Genomic DNA, 22,941 nt, shown 5'->3' on the forward strand with positions numbered 1-22,941 from the left:
CGATGCAACAAATATTAGCATGGTCTAGCTCTCAGTCACACACAGTGCTCTGACCGTTATACAATGTCTGCTCTACTGTTATACTTCTTCCCTTTTTAAACAAATGCAGGTAGACTAGACTCTTTAAAAAAATACAAGCTGGCCATAGCACTGTGGCTGAGCTGCCCTCCTTTATAAGTGAAGGAGTTCTAGTTTTGTTATATTAGGAAGGAAGGAAATAATATTGTTTTGGGATCCTAGATGATCTTGTTCTCCAGGGCTTCGATCCTTTTTGCCACAGCTTCCAGTGAGCAAGAGTTAAGGGGAAAAAATGACAGTGCACATTAGTGATTCATCGCTCAAGTCCTCCCCTGGCTTGCAGAACCAATAATGAATGGAGCTACTTTGCTGGGAGCAGGTAGCAGAGGAATGCTGTCATCACCTACTCTGGCATTTCCAGAACTGTTCAGGTTGATGAACTTTTATTGAAGGTAGAAAATGTTCATGCATGCACACGCACTCACATGCACCTATAAATTTACTATAAAAGGAAGAGTAAAAAATGTGAGAACGACTGGAGTGTGTTTTGAGTGGTTGACAGAGAATTCCTGACCTTGAACAGTATGGGTTGCATGAAGAGTGGAGCAAGTGCTTTTCTTAGAGTTATACAGTGTGGTGCAATTTTCTGCTCTTTTCACTAATTGCTTTTCATGATGTGCCTGGGAGCGGCAACCCACTGGGTGAGAACTACTGATTTACTCTGACCTTTTGCATAACCTAAGTCCTGGATTTCACTCAATTTGAGTTAAAGAGTAGAAAATATACTGTGCAACTGACATAGTAAAGCACTGAAATGTGTGAATAAATTACAACATTAGTTTTAAAATTATATTCTCTCCTTATTCTCAGTAATGAAAAATCTCCCTAGCCCTGTGTGAGCCCCCCCAAGGTTTCACTAATTCTCTCCCCATGAGACGTTTGAATCTTATTCACAACTTTTTTCTTTTTCTTGTTCCTCTTTCAATCACTTATTCATGGTCTTTGTGCAATATGACAGGACCCAGCATGGCAGAATGCAGTCCCACAAACTCAGTTCAGATGGGATCCAGCCGTCCTCACTGGAGATGTTTGCAGCGAGCAGTTACACGAGAGTCAGTCTCTCACAACTGAGGTTTAGACAGCTGGGAGAAATTGGACCTATCCCTCTGACTATTGGACCTATCCATCTGACTATTGGACCTATCCATCTGACTTTATGCAGACCACCAACTATACAGTCAGAGGTGGTTTTCTGGAGAAGACCCTCTTTCCCTCCAGCGTTGTGGAGGAACTCAGGCAGCCAACTCAGATGTTTGCATTGCAGACATTTACCGTCAGATAAAAAGAATCCTGTCCATGGAGCTTTAAAGACTGAGTGAATCAGCTGCATGTGTGCACCAGTGGTTTCGTCTGCTCACAGTCCAGTGCTAGCCACCTCTGCTCTCAGCCCTCGCATTCTGGCCTGCTTAACAGGACCTGCAGCTTGCAGAAGTAGCAGCATCATCCCATGCATGACCCATGCTTCCACAGTAGTCACGCTGGCAGCATTTAGGCATCTTTCTAAAAACTGACCTAGGTCTTGGTGCCTACAGCTCATTGCTGTCTTGCAATGGTTTGACATATTCTACTTTGGCTCTGTTGTTTCTGTTCTACTTATTCTGTGTCAGACCAGTAGCTGTGCACTCTGGTGCAGGGACTTTTCTTGTTATACACATTTATAACCCAAGTGTCTTGTTTCCCAGCTTCCTGAACACCTACCCAGCCTCCTTCCCCCACGTGTAGACTTTCCCCACTGGCCCCTCCAGAAAGCACAACCCAAGCCACTGAGTTCTGAACAAAGACAGCTTCCGAAGGATATATTTCCGCTGCAATGAATTTATGAGGTCTTCTACTTTGGTCTGAAACTTCACAATAGATTTACATTCACATGGATCTTCCTCTGTGGATCAAAGTATCAAGAAGATGGGTTAAGTGGCACAAAAAAGGATTAAATCAAAATCACTGAGACAAGTGAAACAAAGTAATTCTTATTTTCTTTATCACAAACATGAAGGAAATCAAAATATCATTCTTCCTAATTATCTGACTGATCACTTCTGGCTTTAACCTCAGATGACAAGAGAACTTCACATATTCTTGTTCTATAGGCCAGGCTCTGTGCAAAAAATGTCTTTCCTGGATTTCCAAGTTTCCTGAAAACCCACTGAGCTCTACTACTGATGCTTAAAGTTTGCCCCCAAAATTTGAATCTGACCAAATACGGTGCTCAAAACAATCTCTGTCTGCCCCTTTTCTTCCCAATAGCATCACCATGGGGGCCATACTCTTTGCTGCTCATAAACTTTTGTGAAATAAGACTTTGGAGGCACTGTTTACCATCTGAGAGTCAAAACTTGTTTGAGCTTTGCTTCAGCACTCCATTTCTTGAGCAGGCGGAGGAATGTGCATTAATCAGTTTGCTAATCTATGTAAATAATTTACATATGTTCTTCAAGAAAAATTAGCTTAAACTGGAATAGGAGCAAAAAAGGGTACTGAGATGACTTGGAAAAGAAAGGAGATGTTTACAAGACCACACTGAGTCAGCTCAACTGCCTGGCAAACAGAAGGAGTAAATAGGAGAAGGACTTTTTAAGGGAAAGGACATCACTTGCACAAAACCGCAACAAGATTAAACCAGTCATGAGTAAACTAAAGCTGGGTATTAAGAGAAGATTTCTAGCCATCTGTTGATAAATACAAGCTGGCACTGGAAATCAAACAAATACAAATATTTCCTTTCCCTTTTTTTTTTTTTAACTCAATTGTTAGGTGATTTTTTTTGAAACAAGTACTTTTTCTGAAATTTTTTTTTTTTTTTGAATGCTGAAGTCTAAATGTATTTGCTTTCTCGAAAGATATTTAAATACAATATTTTGGGGGTTTTCATATGGGTCCCATCAACTTGTTCTTGAATCGACTCCTACTTTTTAAAGCAGCCATGTCAAAGTGAGTCTCTATCTTGCAAGCCTGGCTACCAGGCTCTGCAGTCACAGGAGGGTGTTGTCCCTCCCAGACTTCTCCGGGAGGAAAGGAAGGTCCCATCTTTAAGAATCTGGTAAACAGGACACTTGCTCAGCATGACCCAGGACATCTGTAGTAAAGCAAGGAACCAAATCTGATTTTCCTGAGGCAAGGCCTCTAACTTCCCGAGTACTTTTTCTCTCTATTATACACTTAGGGAGAAAAACAGATGAGTCACCTACTGCTAACCCACTAATATTTACATGGATATCTCTTGGTTTTGGCACAAATAACAATGATAGAAATTGCAAAGAGAGGGAAAAATGAGATTGACATTTGGCAATGTGTATTATTTCATCCAGTTGATGCTGTAGAGCGTCTCCGCGTGCCAGGAGAGCAGTGGAGGTCTCTGCATTGCGTGGGGCTATGGGGCACTCAAGAACAGCTCTACACACTCATGGGAAGTAGAGCCGAGCTAGGCAGAGCTCTCTTGGGAACTAAATGAGCCCCATCAGAGCTGTGTGCAATGTATCTTGCTGGGAACTAGAAGGAAACCCTTGCCTAGCAGGATAAAGGAGCCTGAGCACCTGGACTCGACAAGAGAGTGCCAGGTTCCTGATGAGCCTGGCAGTGTAGCTCTCAGAAGTGCTGCAAGGTATTCAATGTCTTAAATGAAGCCTGAGTGTTTGGGATTCACTGTGATCTGCCTGATCAAGCAGATGCACTGCAGAGGGCCAGTATTTCACAGGAGGCATATGATTCCTTCAAAATAAGAATCCAAAATAACCATGGTAGTTCTTTTTTTTTAAATAGTTTTTAGACTCAGGTTATTTACAGGTCAATATTCTTTAACTTTTATGTTATTCTTTACCTCCTCTTGTCATGCCTGTGTCCCAGTCAGTCCTCTCAGCCTTTGCTTCACTAGGTGATCCAAACCTGGGCAACTTAGCATTCATGTTGCCCAAATTTAGACACCTATGAGTCATGTGGAAGATACTAGATGCTTAATTAACTTGAAATGCGTCACCCTTGTGGTGCCTGTTTGACTGTAGGAGCAGCCAGTGGTTAGTGAGCTTCAACTCAGATGTCCAATTTTGTGATGATCTTCATATTAAGCCAAATAAATCAACCCTTAGCTTCTCTTTTAAGAGCAACTCTTCTTTCCTTATGTCACTTTTGGCTATTCTCAGGACCTGGTACTGCATGAATTCATCGTTACTGAAGAGGAAGGGAGAGAAGGGGAGAAGGCTGGAGCACAAGGGAAGGAGAAGGCAGTTTGTGAGAGGGGGAGATGGATGAGGTGTAGGGGTGGCTGTGATTCAGGTAACCACCCAAAATGTTGATGTCTCATGATCCTCCCAAGTACCCTTCAAACTCGATACAGTGAGAACAGAGAGCTGTTTGTAACAACCATTTGAAGGGGCATTTTTGTCCTTCTGCTTCCAGCCTTCAAATTCTGTGACTAAATCCCTCCTCTCCCCAATCCCCCACTCTTACCAATGCAGATTTTCATTTGCAGCTTTTTCCCGATCTTGCTGATGGTTCTGAAGTCAGCCGTGTAGAAGTAGTGCTCGGCTACTGGTTCTGAAGCAATTTCCCTCAGCTCATCCTCAACTGCGTTGCCAACTCCCACAGCAAACATCCTAAAGCCTGCGAGCAATGGGAGGCTGTCAGTTGGATAGCCGCGGAGCATCTTGCTGCTCTGGTACCAGCCCCCTGTCAGTTTGTACATCCTTGCTCACCTTCTGGACCCACAGTCTCCACACAGCTCTGCAGATGTTAACTGGGAAATTAAACCCTTTACCTTCTACTATTATAGATTTATTTCAACCAGGTCAACCAGGGTTCCAAAATATTTTTTGCAGGCAAAGACTTACTAGAATTATCCAGACAATGACCACTATCACCACAAGAACAATGTTTTGGAGATACAAGAAAGGACAGATGATCATAACACCTTGACAGGATCATGCATCCAACTAATAGGGAAGCGATAATACAGCCAAAGGAAACAGTGGAAGTTTTCAAAATAGCCTGCAGCCACCATAAATCAGCCTATGTAGTGGCAAAGTCCCCTGTGCAATGGAGACCTGTGGTTCAGCAAAATTGTAGCTGAATCTCTTTCTAAAATTGCAACTCATATAGTCTGCCACGAGCAACCCACAGCGTGAGTTAAGAACATGTCCAGGTGCCATGCTTCACTGCCAAGAGATTGATTTGCCACCTCTGGCTTAAACCTGTTTCTATTGAACTGAACTGCAGTTTTCCCATTGACTTTAATGGTGACACTAGTTAACCCCTGTTGCGAAGTATTTGTCTCTACTTGTCCATGTCTAGACACTGGTAATGCTTTCCCCTCCTCCCCTTTTTGCCTTGTCTTTCTACCTCTGGATGTATCCAATATTAATTTTTTTCAAAGTTCAACTCAAGGAACATGTTTGGAGTCTAGTTATAAGCATCTTGTTATTTATCCCACTGAAATCACTTATGAGCAGATGTTGGAGATTTCTGCGTAGGACAAGAGAGGAGGAAGAAACAAGGCATAGAGTTTTATCATCACAGAGGAGTAAATTCTATAGATACTGTTTATAAAGACCTTTTGTTTTATAAGAGCTGAACATCCACATAACGTGTCAACTTGCTTTGTAAACATCAGCTTTTCATGAGCTGGTACCTGACCTTTATTACTATGTGCTAGCCCTTAGTCCCATCTAGTGGTCGAGTTCAAAGGAAGTAAAGGATTTAGTAATACATGAGCGTATTCACATGGGCTGCATCCATTTAACATAGAGATGTCAGGAGACTGGGAACTTGTTCAGCAGGTCAGCAAAGGGGCAGATCTCAAGGTATTTATACTTCACAGTGTTCAGACATATAGATATATCAATATGTAGCTACTGTGCACTTTTAATATTCCAGTAGAAGCTGAAGAAAGTTACTTATTAGTGTGTCTGGGTGTGTCTGGGACTTGGACAGGGAGTCCACAGTAACTCTCTTAATCTGTGTTTCTGCTTTGTTTATTGTTTTGTTTCTTCTTTTTCTTTTCCAGGCCTTAAGGCTGATACAGCCAAGCCACACTTGGCCCTACAACTCCCGTTATTCCCCAAGGCGCTCTCTGATGGTCGTCTTTGCCTCACTGTGAGTGCCACTGGTGCTGACCTGACTTTCATTACCAACATCAGACAAATCCTCAGCTTCTCCCTGCGATTTCCTTCACATTTGTGTGAAGCATGCTAGACCAACATGCATCCCATACCAAATGTGTGAAACTCCACCCTACCCAGCAGAAAGACCTCCAGCAGACTTAGATTAAGGACACAGAGGGGCTGTGGGAACAAAAACCAGCTACTGGCAAACCAAGATTTGTCTGAACCCCAGCCAGAGTTGCTCCAAGTTCTTTATGATCGTGCAAGGATAGTCAGGCAATATCTTGACAAAATCACTTTATAGTAACCTGTTTCTATCCTAAGTAAGAGACATCTCCAGGGAAAGACTCATACATAGGTTGATACCAAATGCAGTACCTGGTCCAAGGGAGAAACAAGCCACTAAGAATTCAGGAGACCTACCTAAGTCTTTGGCTTTCTTAGCAGCATCAGTGATGTAATCTTGTGACCGTCCATCAGTGAAGACTATGCCCACCTTGGGGACCCCAGGCCTAGCTCCATTGATGATGGAAAAGGAACTGTCAATGAGGTACTTCAGAGCCTGGCCTGTCATCGTTCCTTTCTCCATGTAGGCCATTTTCTTGACTGCTGCTTTGATGTCCTTCTTGTTCTTGAACTGCCCCAGTGGAAACTCCTGTCTGACAGAACTGGAGTACTGAACCAGGCCAACTTGGGCCTGTTTGTCTGACACCTCCAGCGAGTCCACAATTTGGTTGATGAATTTCTTTACCAGCTCAAAGTTCTCAGGCCGCACACTCTTGGAGCCATCAATCAGGAAAACGAGATCCAGAGCAGATCCTGACCCACCACTGCAAGCTGAAGCAAAATATGAAAAGAGGGGAAAAGAAGATAGCAACTAAGACCCCAATTAATTATGTAGGAAAATATAACCCTAGTGTCATTTTATCGCTAATGAAATAGGTTTAATCAATCAAAACTCAACAACAGTGAGTTGTTTTCAAACGAATGTTTTCAAAATAATTCTTGGTTATAAGTGCATAGTTTCCTTTTCTGCCTTTTCTGAACAGAACACGTCTGCCCTGTCCCAATCCTGTCCCCACCATACCACTGCAGATCACAGCTCAGCTCAGTGCAAATGAAAATCATTACATACCGCTGCAGGTCTTCCCATCGTTGTTCAGCGTGAAACCCTCTTTACAAGCACACTTGTATGCTCCTGGGGTGCTGATACAGATCTGCTCACAGTCATGGTCTCCAGTGGCACACAGGTCTGACACCACTGCAAGCAAAGGTGCAGATTAAAATCAGAGACCGTGCCAAGGCTTCTCAACCCAGAGCCTACATGGCCCATCCACAAAGCATGATATTTGTCCCATATGCTCAGCGATAACTAAACCTGTCTGCAGCAAGACAAGGCAGCAGAGGTCATTACTCTTGGATAGTGACTGAGATACAAGAGGAAAGGAGAAATTTTCACAAGTCTCCTGACTCTAACGCACAGCCAGGACTAGAAATAATCTCCATACTGAGGGCAAAAACCATCTGTCTGTTGAGCATATCACAATATACTTCACTCTCCAAAGCTACTGGTTGAGATTTGGTTTCCAACCTACCACCTGGACTGGCCAGTACCCATTTTTTCCAGCTATGTAGTACAATTATGATTAGTGAGTTCAGCCCCATATACAGTTTTCTTTCCTGGATGGGATTCATGTCCAAACATACTTGGAATTCCCTTCAGAGCTACTCTCACATGTGCAGCTTTCAGATTCGCTCTCTACAAACGTTTCTGCCTGCTGATCTTAACCTGGATCTGACCCTGAGATGCTGAGCAAACAGAAGCTGCATTGCAGCTGTCTGAGCCAGCAGCGTCCAGTGACTGACAACGCTGTCACAGATACAGCAATGATGATTGAAAACACACTCAAAAGTAAACAGATCTGGGTGAAGGAATTCATTTACAAATATGAGGGAAATCCGTGCAGAAAACTGAGAGTTTCTGGTTCTATCATAATGATGGGAGGTGGCGCCAAGTCTTTCAAAGTTAAGGGGCTTCTATTCATTATTTCAAGTTATTTGTGTTCTGCTCTGCATGTATTTTGTACTTTTTCTGGCCTTCCCAATTCACATGTATGCACATTGTGCCAGCACTGGTAGACCTTTCCAGTAGATGTGTAGCTCATATAATTAGGAATATTACTAACCACGCAGATGGCTGTAACACTGGGCTCTCAGGTTGAGTCCTCTGAAGCCTACAGAGATCTTATTAGTCTAACCAGTGGCTGGATCGCCAAGGGTCTCCCTTTTTCCCATGTGTTTGTTGAGCATTATGGGAAACAGCTTGGACAGTGCTGCACAGTTCTTCCTGCTGTCAGTACCCACAAACCGTGCTTTGCAATAGCAGGTGGTGTTTGGGTACATCTCCAAGGACGGTTTTGTGCAGCTGCTTGCATAGCACGATAACAACCCACTTGGCAGTTAATATGGTGCTATTCTCTGTTAGCTATAATAATCCCTAGCACAGTGCTTCCCTCGGATGCATCTCCGAGGGATTTTACCATGGGGAGAACTTTGTCATCTGCATGTTACAAATTTGAAAAGCAAGGCACAGAAAGGATTTTTTTTCTCTTTGTCTTTTTGAATGACACCAACTTCAAAAACTTCAATGCCAGAACTTCAAAACACATTGTCAGGCCTCTCCGTCTCTGGCTGACTCCTGACTCCAGGGCAGCCAACACAAACTCCCACAAATATTCATGGCCTGGATTCTACCTTCTCAAATTTTGTCTCTATCCCCCCTTTAGCATGTAGTATTTGTTCCCCTCTTTCATGAGCTTCTGGTGCAGTGACACCTGATTATAATACATGACTCACTTTATATTCAAAATTTTCCTCCTTCCTACAAAGGAAGACATTTTCCTTGATGAAAAGCTGCTCACCCCCATCATTTTCAGCCTGAAAGTTGAATCATGAAATTTTACACCTTTTGAAGAGATTGGTCTTGGAGAGTTTTACAGGTCCATCTGCGTGTATGTGTTTGCAATACCTTGCCATAGGCACTGTGGTGTATTGCACCTTTTAAAAAGTGTTGCCACACGTCTGTGCTTCAGCAGGATGGGCGTGCGAAACCCTCAGGCCTCTCTTGCTAAGACATAAAATGGATATTTATAGACCACCTCCTACAGTCTTGTGGGTACCTTTGAAAGTAATAAAGCTTTCTCACTCCATTCACCAGTTCATGTAGGAGTGAATATGTGCTTGTAGGATAGTCAGGCTCTTTTTATATGCTATGCAGAAAGGCATCAGACACTGCACCAGCCAGGATAGTTTCCTGCCTCACAAGGCTTGCAAAAACAACAGCATAGTCAGGCAAAGGTGGTTCAGCCTCCAGCAGGGAAGTGAAACCATCCCTTGCTCAGCTGGGAATTTGGAAGGCAATACTGGTGGGGCAAATTACAAGCCAGATTCTCAGAACTGCCCAGATAGGCTTAAACATAAGGACAATGATTTTAGCTATATAAAGACCATGTTTTCCAGGTTCTTTTTCAATGCCTCAAGGAGTACGTGGGTCATGTTTACAAACTATTCCATGCCAATGAAGTCTGGAGACTTCTCTAACTAAAACCTGAAATTCCCTAAGCAAAACCTGAAATTCTTGAAAGGCAACTTCGAAGAGCATCTGTTCCATACTGCTTCGTGCTCCTGCAGACCCACGTCCTTGGAACAAGGGAGCAGATGGATGAAGGATGATCGCACATACAACTTCCATGTGGAAAGCTTACTGGCAGCCACTTGTACCTCTTGGCTAGGAACCCGGGGTTGCGGCAAGGACTTACCACAGAAAGCTTCTTGAAACTTGTGGGTCAGCTTCTCTATAACACTGTAGCTCTCCACATAGTCCACATGATCATCCAGGGGCTCACTAGCAATTTGCCGCAGTGTGTGCATGTCCACCCGGCCAACCCCGATGGCAAAGATCTCTATGCCAGCTGCTCTGGCCCTTGCTGACACATCCTGCACTCCATCCTGGGGACGTCCGTCGGTCACAACAATCGCCACCTATGCAGAGGAGGGCAGAGGCGAGGTGTATGTTTGAATGGGCGTTAATATCACTATTGCTTGTGGAACAGGCTGGGTTAGTAAAGAAGATTTCACATTTCTAAAATTAAAGAACAAGGAAGTGCCACCCCCTCCTCCCCCTCTTCCCATTCCCCCTGAGATCACACAAGCCATTCTTTTTATGTAGGGTTTGTTTCTTTCTGCACTGGAAAGGTTAAACTGTCATGGACCTGACTGATTAATTAAGGGACAACTGGTACATCTCGCCCCTAAGGAAACCAAAGTAAAGGTTATGTTCTTCATATGCAAACTAATGCTCAAGCCAAACTCAATCTTCATGAACCCCCAGCTGACACTAAGGACAACTCTGACTCAGTATGGAACTTTAAAGAATCTCAGGAAATGTAAAGAAAACATCATGAGATGAAGACTTTTCCCCATTTTATAGATGGAAAAGCTGAAGCAGAGGGAGGGGAAGAGATCTGCCTAAGGTCACAAAGTGTGTCAGTGTCTGCCATGATTTCTGATTCCTTGTTCCACAATAAATAGCAGAGGTGAAATCCTACCCCTCCTAACATCAGCATTAAATTGACAGCTGGTTTAAGTGGGAACTGGATTTCACCCTGGATTAGATGGAGCCCTGAACCAGTCGAAAACCTCCAAGAGTCCTGCTCCTGTTGCTAGATTGTCCGTTTTCCTCTTTATTTTTCTTCTGACAAGTGACATTTTCACAAAACCTTCATTTTTGTTCTTTGCTGATTCATCTGCTCCTGCCACTTTTCCTTACGACTGTTTTATTGTGACACCACTGTCAACTCCAAAGCAAATGATTGGGATATGATGCAGTATGGAGAAATATAATCAGCAGGAGCAGGTGAGCTGCTAAGCAGAAAAAACCTCCACATCACAGGCAGATACCCTCAGTAATATAGAAAGTAAAGAAACATCAAACAAAAAAGGCAAAAAAAAAAATCTATCTGGCAGCAACAGTGAGTTTGAATGAGCTATCATCTGGTCATTAAGGCAGTATTTGCTATTCTCCTCCATGCCATATATGCTCTCCATTTTTCTGAAGATAAAATCAGACCCACCAGCTGCTCAGTTACGACAGTGTGATGGCTGTTTTACATCCTCAGGTGGGAGAAAATTCATCTTGGGTAAGGTCAGGAGTGGGGTTCCCTGCCTCATGCGCCCAAGGGGCCTTGGCCATGCAGATGAAGTGGCTCCTTCCCCCTCTGCCCACCCTTCAGCCGAGGGATGGCTGAAGGCTGCAGTCATCTGCCCCAGAGTAATACTGCAATACTAATCTGCTGCCCCGTTCAGAGCTTTCCTTCTATACAAAATATGGGTGAACCAGGAAAAATGTAGAGCTTTTCAATCTGGCACAGGTCTGTAAGTTCAGGTGTTTATCTGCACTTCCTAAGGGCTACAAAATTAAAAATTCCTAGTAGCATCACAATTCTGTAACTGGCTGCTTCCAAGGGAAAATAAATAAATAAATTCAAGTATTTCTCTTCTGCTTGCGGCCAAAATAAGGAAAAGTGTCACCCGTGGCAGATGTCAGTGTGTGTTGTAAAGGGGAATGAATATGAAAATCAAAGATGGACCGAAAGGAGCAATCGGGTTGTTTCTGGACCAGCAGCCAAGCCAAGGAGCAGAGCCAGCCATGCAATCGTGCTTTCTGCCAGGAGAGAGAGCCCTCGACTCAGCCGCTCAGCAGCCGGCTAAGCAGCTCTGGCTTCTGCATACACGCAGCAGCTCTGAGATGGGGGCTGCCAATTAGAGCTTATCAAAAGCCAACCTGTCAGGAAACAAGATGTATTATCAAGTAGCTTCTGCGAACAACACCACCCTATGAACAGGTTTCTGTCAGTAGCTGCATATCTTTCTCTCAGTGTTTGTCACAGGATGGAGGTGTTGCATGTTCTCCTGGCATTTCTCTGTCTAAATAAAGTGATTCTCCAAGTTTAATCAGTTCCTTTGGTTCTTCACATCCAGGGTGGCATCTTCACATAGGCCTGAGCCCCAGATATGACTCAGGAGGTGTCTGGTAGCAGCATCCATGTCTGGATCTGATGGGAAAGATCTGAATAATACATCTGTGTGAAAATTACTGTAGAGCACTCAAAATTCATGTTGCTTTCTGACCTGCTGTTGAAGAAAACAAAACTTCTGGGTACAAGGAGTCTGGATCAGGCATCAGGAATTAATCAGTGAACCCATGGCTAAAATGAGCGTAACAGTAGTCAGACCAAGCACCAACCAGCCAGGGAACCTGTCTGTGACTGTGGCCAGGACCAGGTGCTTACAGAAAGAGTGTAAGAAATAGAACAAGTATGAAGTGATCTTGCTATCATACGTAGTTATCTTGATAATTAGGAAATTGTGATTTTTCTTAGGATTCCCCCTCTAGACCTTTGCCCTCCCTGCCAGCCTGAGGCAATGAGTTCCAGCGTGAAAAAGACCATCCTTTTGCTTTAAACTTACCTCCAAATTATTTGCAGTCACAGGATCTCTGTAATTCTCTGTGTTATGACCTTGTCTCGTTTAAAAAGCTGAGAGTCCTGCTATGTGCCTTGTTTGGTAAAGAGCAAGAGACAAGTTGGAGGAAAGGAGCAACCGCTGCATCCTGTAGAGGCTGACACTGCTCTGCAGCGTAGGGCTTGTGCTGGACTCAGCGGGTAGCCATGTGAGAAGAATTAAGAAAGGGTGAACGCTTTTGCTGTCTCAAATAGCTGAACAGGATCTCCAGTTTTGCCCTAAGGAAACTCAGAAACTTTTGCTTTTCAAGGTCAAAACTTTTACTCATTTTAACCACCCTATTTCTTTTTCCTGTGAATTCTTAACTTTCTGGATCCTTCTTGCGTTACTTCTGTCATATAGAAAATCCCCATGTTCTCATGAGACAATTTATTCTTGGTTAACTAAGACTGCAGAGTATTCACGGGCATGTGTAGGCAATCCAGCAGCTAATAAGGTAGCTATGTCTCATTATGCAGTGTATAAGGTGAATGTTGTAACAGCACTGAAAGGGGAATCGGGCAGAAAGTTGAATAAGCCCGTGATTTTCTCAGCAATTTGACAATCTATTTGTTGTTTCTCCTAAGGAAAGATAAAAGTAATTGGGCACCCCTGTAGTTTTTTATAAAGGTATAAACAGACTTTACTCTGAGCTCCTACAGAAACAAATAGTGCTTTTCCCTGTCCTGGGGTGACATTTGCTGCACGGAGCACAGCAAGACTGAATGATCTTGTGATGCTTTGACCAGTGTCCCACACTGTAGACAACCATAGCACAGATTTTCACAACGTCTTGCTGGATTTCTGCTGTGGGAAGGAGCAAGGACCGTGTCCAATGTTTCTGGAACCTTCGCCTCCCTAAATTACCGTGTGACCTGTTCATCCTCCCAGCAGATGACGGGGTCACCTTGAGCATCATGAGGGTCACAGAAGGGAAAAGTTTGCTGGACTTCAAGGCATCGTGGGAAAAAGTAGAACAATAACCAGGAAACCAAGGAATGCAAATGGTTGTAGAGTCTCCCACCTTGGAGGTATTCAAAAGCCATCTGGACATGGTCCTGGGCAACCAGCTCTAGGTGGCCCTACTTGAGCAGGGAGGGGTTGGTCAATATGACCTCCAGAGGTTCCTTCCAACCTCAACCTTTCTGTGATTCTGTCTCTTTGACCAGATCCAAAGAGGAAGGAAAGAGGTAAAAGCCTGTAGTGATTTATTTTTTTCTTTTTTAATGCCTAGGATAAATCATTAAAAAGACACTACTATTGTTCTGCTCTTTTAGATGTCCAGGAAATAAGGTTTCAGGCAGACAAAGCAACTTTAGAGTTCTTTGTACCGTTGTCCACAGAAATATTGATGCTTTAGCCATGCTATTGCCACTAAATAAATTTGATCTTTTTTGAAGTGCTCAGATATTTAAACTAAAGGCTTGTTTGGTATATTAGCAGCTCTTACGTGTATTGAGATGACAGGAAACTGCAAGGATTGCAAGACCATGTTGAGCGAGTTTTCTGGCAGCCCAGCTGCAGAGTAGACAAGAGCAGGAAAATAGTGCACACGGAAAGGGGTTGCTTAAATGGCGTGGAAGAGATTCGTTAGATAAAGATCCAGGCATTTTCATAGGCAGCTCAGTGAAAATGTCTCTTCAATCTACAGTAATGGTCAGTGCTGCGTGTAAGGTGTCAGGCTGTATTAAGGAAAAAAATAGAGACTAATACTGAAAGTATTATAATAGTATTGTATAAATCAGGACTGTGTCCCAGTCCTGACCTAAACATGGTCACCTTGTCTTAAAATAGATATTGGGGAGTTGGATAAAGACAGGAGAAAATAATGAAATATGGTGAGATGTCTGAGGGTTATGAATGGATTGGGTAGTGGTCCTAGAGGAAAGTGGATCTAAAAAGATCCTATTATTTGTTCCATTTGAAAGGTAAAGAATAAGAAAACCAGTGAAATCAATGGGAGCTGCCTTCACACAACAAGACTGGAAATCAGACCCCTCCTTTAGGATCCTTCATTCATAACCCGGGTACCATTCTAGGTGCAACGACTGGCCATAGGTTTCCTGTTTCTTGATTTCCTCCATCTATTGGGTGAGGATGTCTGCCCAACTCAGAGGTCTGAGGGCTCTGTGGGTGTTGCTGGAGCTGTGTCAGGGTTGTGCTCAGTGTGGGATCACTGGTGCCATGGAGGGCACTGGTATTATTCTTCCAGTACTGAGCTCCTTGTGTGGAAGATGGCAGATACATGGAACAGTCTTAACTCCCTTTGCTGTTCCTCTGCCGCCCTCCTTTGCTCACAGGACAAATGTTGAGAAGAGAACGGCTTCAGCCACCTTGGTGCCCCTGACTTTTTCCCTACAAGTAAATCTCCTGGACTGATGACAGTAGAAGGGATGGAGCCTGGGGAAGAGCTACCTTGAGTTGTCAGGTCCCAAAGGCCACTTAATGGCAAATTAACGACTGTCTGTGATTTCTTCTGATGTGCAGCCATGCAACAACTCCCAGGTTTTGGAAAGAGAACTTTGTGCGCTGACTGGTGCCCTTCATGCACCCTTATCCATCTCTAAAGGTGCCTAACAGCTTTGAATGGAAGTCTGATCACGAGACACATCTCAGAAGCAAATGCTATAATCATACCTCTAGCAAGAGCTGACCACCTCCAATGGAAGGAGCAGCATCCACCCCCTCCTGCATCGCTACCACATTTACTGTTACACAGTGAGCAGCTACTGCTGACACTGTAGGAGGCAGGACAAGCACATCTGAACCTCTCTCCTGCTTGGAGCTTCTGGCAATTCTGGACATTGGAACAAGAATTAATGGAGTGAGATGAGAAATAAGCTTTTTTGCAAGGTTGTATTGGAAGTAGTGAGAAGTAAATGTCTTTTTTTGCCTATCAGTACTCAACTGAAATGTTTCTGTGGTCTGGCATTCAAACTGTTGGGATTTTTTTGTGTTTTCTTTCTTATTAAACAATTTTTGCACTTCAATCAGAATAAAAATTTATGAAAAGCAGAAATAGATATTATCATCCAGACAATTCTTTTTTTTTTGTTTGTTTCAGTTCAGCTGTCTGGTTTTGTGCTAAAAAATACCCAAAAACCCCAAGCATTTCCCGTTACTTTTTTTCTTCTGGACAGAAGGGCACTGTTTGTGTGTGGCTATGGATGATCCTGCTTAGAGGAGACCCGCACTTCCCACTCTGCTCATGTTTTTCCACCATAGGGTGCTCTGTCCAGGCTGAGATGGCAGAAGGGCTCTGCCTGTCACCTTCCCACCAGCTCCCCTGGAGCGGTTTCACTGGAGGAAACATCTCTTTCCCGTGCAATATCTGAAACAGCTCTTCAGTGAAGTCATCCGTGGAGAAACTGGGCAGCCCTGAGCTCTCTGAGAAATGAGTCCTTTCCAAAGCCTTTTGAGAGCGGTGGGAGCGGGCAGCATGGATCGCTGCTGCCTCTCCTGCCACCCTGCGGCAGACTTACTGCTGCTGGGAAAGCAGGGAAAAGCAAAACACACCTCGGCAGCAACAGGCAGTTGCTTAAACCTCCAGAAAATAGCAGATTTGAGCTAAAGGCTGAATCCACACTTAATCTCTTTGAAGTAGTTCAGTGAAGATAATGAGAACAATTAGTCTTGCACCTAAAGGATTTTAAAGCTCTTTACTAAAAAAAACCCAAAACAATGTAATATTAATAATGCCTTGCAATTTTGCAATGATTTCTTTCAGTGAACCTCAAAGAATTTGACAAACAAACCAATGTTACTCCTTTTGAATAAAAAACATTGCAGTTAGGTCTTGGAGTTCCCCTGCGAGAACTGGGCTATTATATTTTGCACCAGGTGACTCCTAAGCTTGAGTAATGATGTGATCATGATGGCTCATCAAATGAGCTTCTCTCTCGGGAGCTGATTGCCAATGAGACTTAGTGAAAGTTTCTTGGAGTGTAATTTTTCTCCTGTTATTACCCTTGGTTTTCTTCCTATTGTGTCAAACTAGATTTAGGCTAAGGATACATAGAATTTTCCCTGCTGTGAATCCCGCAACAGAAGACCATATGAGGATGAATTCATTCATATTTACAAGTTGCTTATAGTTCAACATGGTGAGGAGGTACACAAGGTATTTAATTAGATCATCCTTGTAGGTGACAGCCTCATTTTTAGGGGTATCTTTTGAATTCCAGACTAGCAGAGCCTTTAGGTTGCAGAACTTTACGAGTGCCTATTTTTCACTTTTCAGTATTATTTTTGACTTGCCATCCCTGGAAATCTTTTCCATGTTCTGCTCTGCCTTCCCTAGAGCATTACTAGCAGTGAGAGAAATGGAAAGTGTCTGATGTTCCAAAAATAATGTAAACAGGAGAAAAATTCCAGGCTTCCTCACTTCAACAGCTGGGCTTTCGTCCAGCTGGTGGAAAGCTCTAGCTGCTTGCAATGCCTTTGCTTATTTTTCTGGTCCAGTCTCATAGCAGAAAGCCAGTGGAGCTATCATGGGACACAAGGGCCTAGGAAGTGTGTTCACGATTGTCAAGAATATACATTCTCTACATGCTCAGAAGAGAGTTTTCCTGATGACGGTCACTGGGCTGAGGTTTGGTTTCATTCATGGTCAAATCCAGAGAGAATGAATGAGGTATCTGGGGAATAATTTTTTAAAGACTGAGCTTCCTGGACAGGGAATATGGGTCAGTAGCAGCGATGCCCATTGCAACCACGTGTGGAATTAAGCTGACCTTATACCACAGCCTTAAATGCTAAATGGTCAGTAAAGTCTGTATACCTGGAGAGAATACCCAGAATGGAAAACTTAGCCATCAGCCAGCCTCTGAAAAACTGGAAGAGCAGTGGAGGACTCTGAAACAGCGCTTTGCTTTATATCTGCAGCTGAAAGGGGCCATTTCAAAGGAAACTTTCAGAAGGTTGCCTCACTTTTTACTATGGTGGATTCTGAAGCATCTTTATTACAATATTTTGGGGAAGATGATCATTGTTCACACCTAGCAAACCTGGCTGAGATCATCATCTCATGGTGGTATGGTGTCGCAGGAACATTGGAAGCAGGGAGCCACGTCCCAAAGGACAGACACTCGAGGCAGAGGCGAGAGCTAGTGAAGCTGGATTAAATTTACCGTGACCACTTTTGGCCAGCTCTGCCCAAAAGAAAGTTGAGCTTTGTTTTCAAGAAGAGTTGGGAGGTTTCCACCTCCCAAGGGTTTGTCACCTTTGACAATTAACCCCCACTTGTCCCCACAGACTCAAAGCACAGAGAAAGTCACCTTTCCTCCTTTTCTGATTTTTCCAATCACTCCATGATGAGCCACATGAAAGAAGGAGCATCCAAGAAACAGAAAATTTCCTTACCTTATTAAAATTGGGAGACCTCACCCTGGCTCCTTCTGAGTCACTAAAAGCCCGGCTAATGGCAAACTGGATAGCCAGGCCAGTCATAGTCCCAGTGGAGAGCGGCTCTATCCTCTGCACTGCTTGCAGGAGCCCCGCTTTGTTTTGGTAGGTCTTGAGGGAGAACTCGTTCTTGACGGCACTGGCATAATTGATCACACCCACCCGGGTGGAGTTGGGGCCCACGTCCAGCCCTTCAATCACCCGGGACATGAAGACTTTGACTTTCTCAAACTCGTGTGGGCGCACGCTTCGAGAGCTGTCAATGACGAACACCAAATCGGTGGGTTTGGTTCTACACAGGGTGCCTGGAAAAGATAAGGAGGGAGGAGAAAAATAAAAGAAGAAGAAGAGAAAAGTATACTAGGAGGGAGAGGATGGTCTTCTTAGAGCAGCAGCTGAGGCTAGAGGACCTGCAAGCTTCAATCCTTTCTCTGCCTGTCTCAGAGAGGCCCAGTGAGACCACTTTAACCTAATAGTTCTAAATGTTCTTTTTCCTTTCATAGGAAAGTGTCTGTAAGAAAAGCACAGTTACTGGTTGATAACATGTACTTCTGAAGGAGCGAGCTGATGAGATACCAGCGCTGCGCTTGTGGGAGCAGGTTACCCACTTGTAACCCCAGGCCATTGCTAATGTCTACATGAAACTTAATTCGCTTATGTCAGCATGGAGGGAGGAATAAAGCTGTGAACTGAAGCCTGTGCGTGCACTTCTGCATCAAACAAAGTCTCAAAAGGAGTTACCACATTTCGGACATGGATAAGCAATCCACATGGATATTAATTAATGAGCTTTTATCTTTGTCATGCATGACCAGAAGCAGGCATGAAACTCAGCAGTTCAGATTCGGTTGTGAATCAAGACACACAGATTAACTAACCAACATAGCATGAACCAGTCTCGTGTCTTTCGGCTAGTGGCACTAATAATGACATACTGTAACACAGCAAAGACCAGCGCTGTTTTATTTCTGTGAGCTGGTGAGGGAGAATAAAATAAAGAGATGTAGAACCACATAATTGATAGTTAATCTCTACAACCCCATAGTAAGACATGAATATCCACTGTAAAAAGTAAATGGTATAAACAGGAAGCATTAGCAATGCAAAGAGCTGAGTGATTTTTTTTTTAATTTCTCATTTGCATGCTGTTTTCCATCCTAATTTTCAACTGTGGCAAAACATAAAAAGGACTGATATTTTTTATGATATTCTAAATGAATCGTCCCATTTTCCCCACCAGATCTGTAGCATTCTGTTCTTTTAATTTTTTTCTATCATTTAGCCTCTCTCTGTAGGGGCATCAAGCGCTCTGTTAATATTTGATTTCCGCAGAGAGGGACGATATAGGTTATATCGTAAAGGAGATTTCTGCGGGCAGATTTTTAAATGTGAGCTTTTGGGCCAACAAATTTGTTCCAAATTATGACATAAATATTATAGCTAGTCCTCAGTGTGAAATCTAATGGAGTTTTCAGTCTTTCAGACAGATGAAAATAAATACCCTGCGATATATCCATAAAGAATATAATCAGGTTAGTTTCCTGAGAGACACTAATGCTGAATTTGCTTCTGGCTCCCAGAAAGGTCTCTCTGAAAGATACTGTGTGTAGAAGGGGAGCAGGCAGTGGTTACTTTGTCAGATGCTCTAGTTTCCACTAAAATGCAATATAACCTTTTCCCATGTGGGTGACTTTCGCTTTACCGCCATAATTCATTGCAGAGGAAGGAAAAACTCAGTTGGCAGTCCATCTACAGTATTGCAAATCCCTTTAACAGGGGTTGGTTATGCCCGTTTTACAGGTGAGAAATGAAGGTATAGAGAAAGGCTCAAATTCTTGCAATCGGTTCCTCCAGAAATAAAGCACAGATTCCCCTTTGCCACTGTAGCTAATGAATCACCTCTGGTTTTAGTGACAAACCGAGGAAGAAAAGTTGTTTTTTTTTTTCCCCCCTAGGAACAGTTGGATCCAATAGAAGGTTTGAAGTATGCATGGAAGCTCTGTGATTTTGCCCTAAATAACATTTTTAACCTCTTTTTATGAGAGTGAAGAATATTTCAGGGAAATGAAGAGAAAAGAGGAGATATCAGGTGGGAGCTTTGGGATTTCAGCCTGTCTGGTCACAGCCACTGTGCACGCATCAGGGTCTGCAGGACAGGCCTTGGTTATCTCTAGGAGGTGACAGTCAGGCACACTTGCTCTGAGTGGCATCTTGACTCAGCGCAGTTTATTTTAAAGTTGAATTAAACCAGAAATAAAATCCTCCTCTATTTTTAAAAATGTCCACACTTGAAGTTATTCAGGAATAGCTGAACTTCACGCACTGATTTAGCAGAAAATATCTCTTAGAGCATCTTTGCCATATTCATTAAAAGAACAGGAAACCTGCCTCGTAGCTCAGAATTAAAAGGTATTTATTTTAGAAATAGCGATTGCTCACGGTAGGGCTGAGTTGAATGACTGGTCTGTTTAGTTTCCTGACCTCAGTAGCGCTTAGCGGTTCTGCAGCAAAGATAACTCTCCCTTTCCAAATTACTAAGGAGCAACTGGTCAGTATATCAGAAAACTCCCCTTCATAAGCAACAGCTAAGACTGCAGTCACTGTCATGACTATTTTACAACTGTCAATCTGCCCAGGTCTATGCATTATGCATCATCATAAGATCATTCAAGCATTTTTAAAACCCAGCAGTAATTTTTGCCTTGGCCACCTCTCCTGCGGTGAGTTCTCCACGTTGGCTGGAGCCCCTAGCAGCATTCTGCCCTTGGCAGAGGAGAGATGCTTCCTCGCTACCAGGTGCTGGCTGACACTAATTGCAGACTAGGAGTTAGAGAGCACGCAACCTCAAAGAGCAGGCAGCTCATCGCCCATCTGGCTGCTCTACACCCCACTTGGAAAGACAAACAGAGCAGGATTTTGCTCAAGAACGGATGAAGTAAAACCTAGGAAAGGCCCATCCTCAGCAACCTGACTCAGACCTTCCTGCTCGATGAGGTTAACCAGAGCTCGAGGTGTCTGGCCAGCTCCTCCTTGAGCTCCCAGCAAAACCAGCCCTCTGCAGAGCTGTGGAGAGGAGAAGGTAGAGGAGAGCCCTTCTCCTGCCCGGGCCTCCTTCAACCAAAAGCAGTGAGCCCCGAGGCTGATGTTACGCTGGGGGGCTAGGGCTGACCTGATGCTACCTTTGCTGTGCCTCTGTACAGACCTCCTACTATTTCTTTAAAGCAATGCAACAGGCAGAAGCAAACACATCTCCAGGTTTTGCTGCCTTGGGAAAATATTTGAGAAAGCTCCTTTGTTCCCCTGACTGATGTTGGGTATTTCTTTTTCCTTCATCTCCTTCCCAGTCCCGAAGCAGGCTGATGGCAATGAGGTAGAGGACTGACACCATGTATCCCGCTGCTGAGCTCCCCACTTACCTCTCGGCTGCGGAGGTGCCCCGCAAACTCCATAGCTCTGGAGGAGAAGCAGCAAAGAGAGCAGCAAGGCAGAGAAAATCCTGTCCATGGCTGTGGAGGAGCCGGAGGCTGAATGCAGAGTGGCAAGCAAGAGCCTTGGCCCAGAGATATTAACCTGCCCTTCCTCGGGGAGGCATGGGGCCAGCCCCTGACACGTGTGAAGTGCCGGGGGGGGGGGCACCGAGGGGAGAGGGACAAGCAAGAAGGACTAGGAGAAAATATTGCACGAAGGTGGGGAGGGGGAGGATGTCCAGCCCTGCCGGCCCTCAGCCCCTCCACAATGGCTTCATTGCTCAGCGAAGGGGATGGGAAGCTATAAAGAGACCTGCAACGGCATGGTATGTGGGGAATCTGGGACCGTAACAGTGGGACCAGTGAAACCAGCCCTGGGGAACTGGGGTTAACCTGTCAATCACCAGCTCCCGTCTGCAAAGCCTGGGCTTTGCCACAGTAAGCAAACGGTCTGCGGTGTGTCAGGCTTGTGTCCTTCCTGCAGCAAAGCCCAGGGAGGGGGCGGTGGTGGGAGGGGGGGGAACGGGAATAGGGTCACACAAATCATCTCTCAGTCCCTGAGTTTGCCAAGCACAGGGCTGGAAACCAGCTTGTGGGATCAGGGGGCTTCGCTTCCTTGGCTTAATTTGCGGGCGAATGCTTGGTTGCAGGAGGAGGGGAGAGGAAGAGGAGAGCAAGGCTTGGGGAGCCACGGGGAAAAGTGTAGGACGCAGAACAAATTTCTTCCTGCAGGAAACAGTTACTTCTCTATGAGGCTGTGCCCCCTGTGCAGGAGAGCAGGGAGGGAAAGAAAGAAGTCAGTAGCCTAAACTAGATAAATAGACAAGAAAGGATAGACAGACAGATTAGAAGTTTGATTTATTTTTTACAGCGTAGCATTCAGGTCTGTACACATGAGGGAGATACAGCTCCTGCCACAAAAAGCCAATAATCTAAATCAACAAATAAGACTGATGATGCTGCAAGTGAGCAGAAATCCAGTGTTTTCTTTATGTAAGAGCAGCAGGGAGATTTGGTACTAGAGTAAGATGAATTTAATGATAGGTTCATCACAAAGCAGTGCCTCTATTTTCTTTTTTTTAACTACTGCATTACACTATTGTCAGTTGATTAAAGCCCTTCTCCTCTGATGGATTAGCCTTTGCTCACCTTTCCAGCCGCACACCCTTGGAGCACTCATCCATTTAATCTTCATTGTGTTAGTGCACTGCCACGGCAAACTACCTTTAATTCAAAGTCCAGTTTCTCTTCCCTTATCCAGAGTCACTCTTTACTCCAAAAGTGCTTCAACAGAGACCGAGAGCTCCTGTGGAGAAAGGCTCTTTGATTAGGAAAAAAAGGAC

General features: G+C 44.1%; 1 protein-coding gene across 1 annotated transcript; it reads right to left on the reverse strand.

Annotated features, from left to right (window-relative positions):
• Positions 1–236: 236 nt before the first annotated feature.
• On the reverse strand, positions 237–21,635 carry MATN1 (matrilin 1). The gene is made up of 8 exons (XM_076357280.1): positions 21,548–21,635; positions 18,090–18,436; positions 9,986–10,208; positions 7,303–7,428; positions 6,591–7,004; positions 4,519–4,671; positions 1,877–1,957; positions 237–286 (listed from the first exon to the last, which is right to left on the reverse strand). The coding sequence occupies exons 1-8, from the start codon at positions 21,633–21,635 to the stop codon at positions 237–239; spliced, it is 1,482 nt and encodes a 493-aa protein (XP_076213395.1).
• Positions 21,636–22,941: the final 1,306 nt, after the last annotated feature.

The sequence above is a fragment of the Aptenodytes patagonicus genome, chromosome 21 (genome assembly GCF_965638725.1).
Source record: "Aptenodytes patagonicus chromosome 21, bAptPat1.pri.cur, whole genome shotgun sequence".
Taxonomy (NCBI): Eukaryota; Metazoa; Chordata; class Aves; order Sphenisciformes; family Spheniscidae; genus Aptenodytes; species Aptenodytes patagonicus.

What these genes read in the sequence shown, in the direction of transcription:
- MATN1 (XM_076357280.1), bottom strand. Translation starts at nt 21,635, where the DNA reads ATGGACAGGATTTTCTCTGCCTTGCTGCTCTCTTTGCTGCTTCTCCTC. An exon ending in CGATGGGAAGACCTGCAGCG is followed by an intron (nt 7,005 to 7,302) that starts GTATGTAATGAT and finishes ATTTTGCTTCAG; the next exon opens with CTTGCAGTGGTGGGTCAGGA. An exon ending in AAATTCATTGCAGCGGAAAT is followed by an intron (nt 287 to 1,876) that starts ATATCCTTCGGA and finishes ACTCTTGCTCAC; the next exon opens with TGGAAGCTGTGGCAAAAAGG.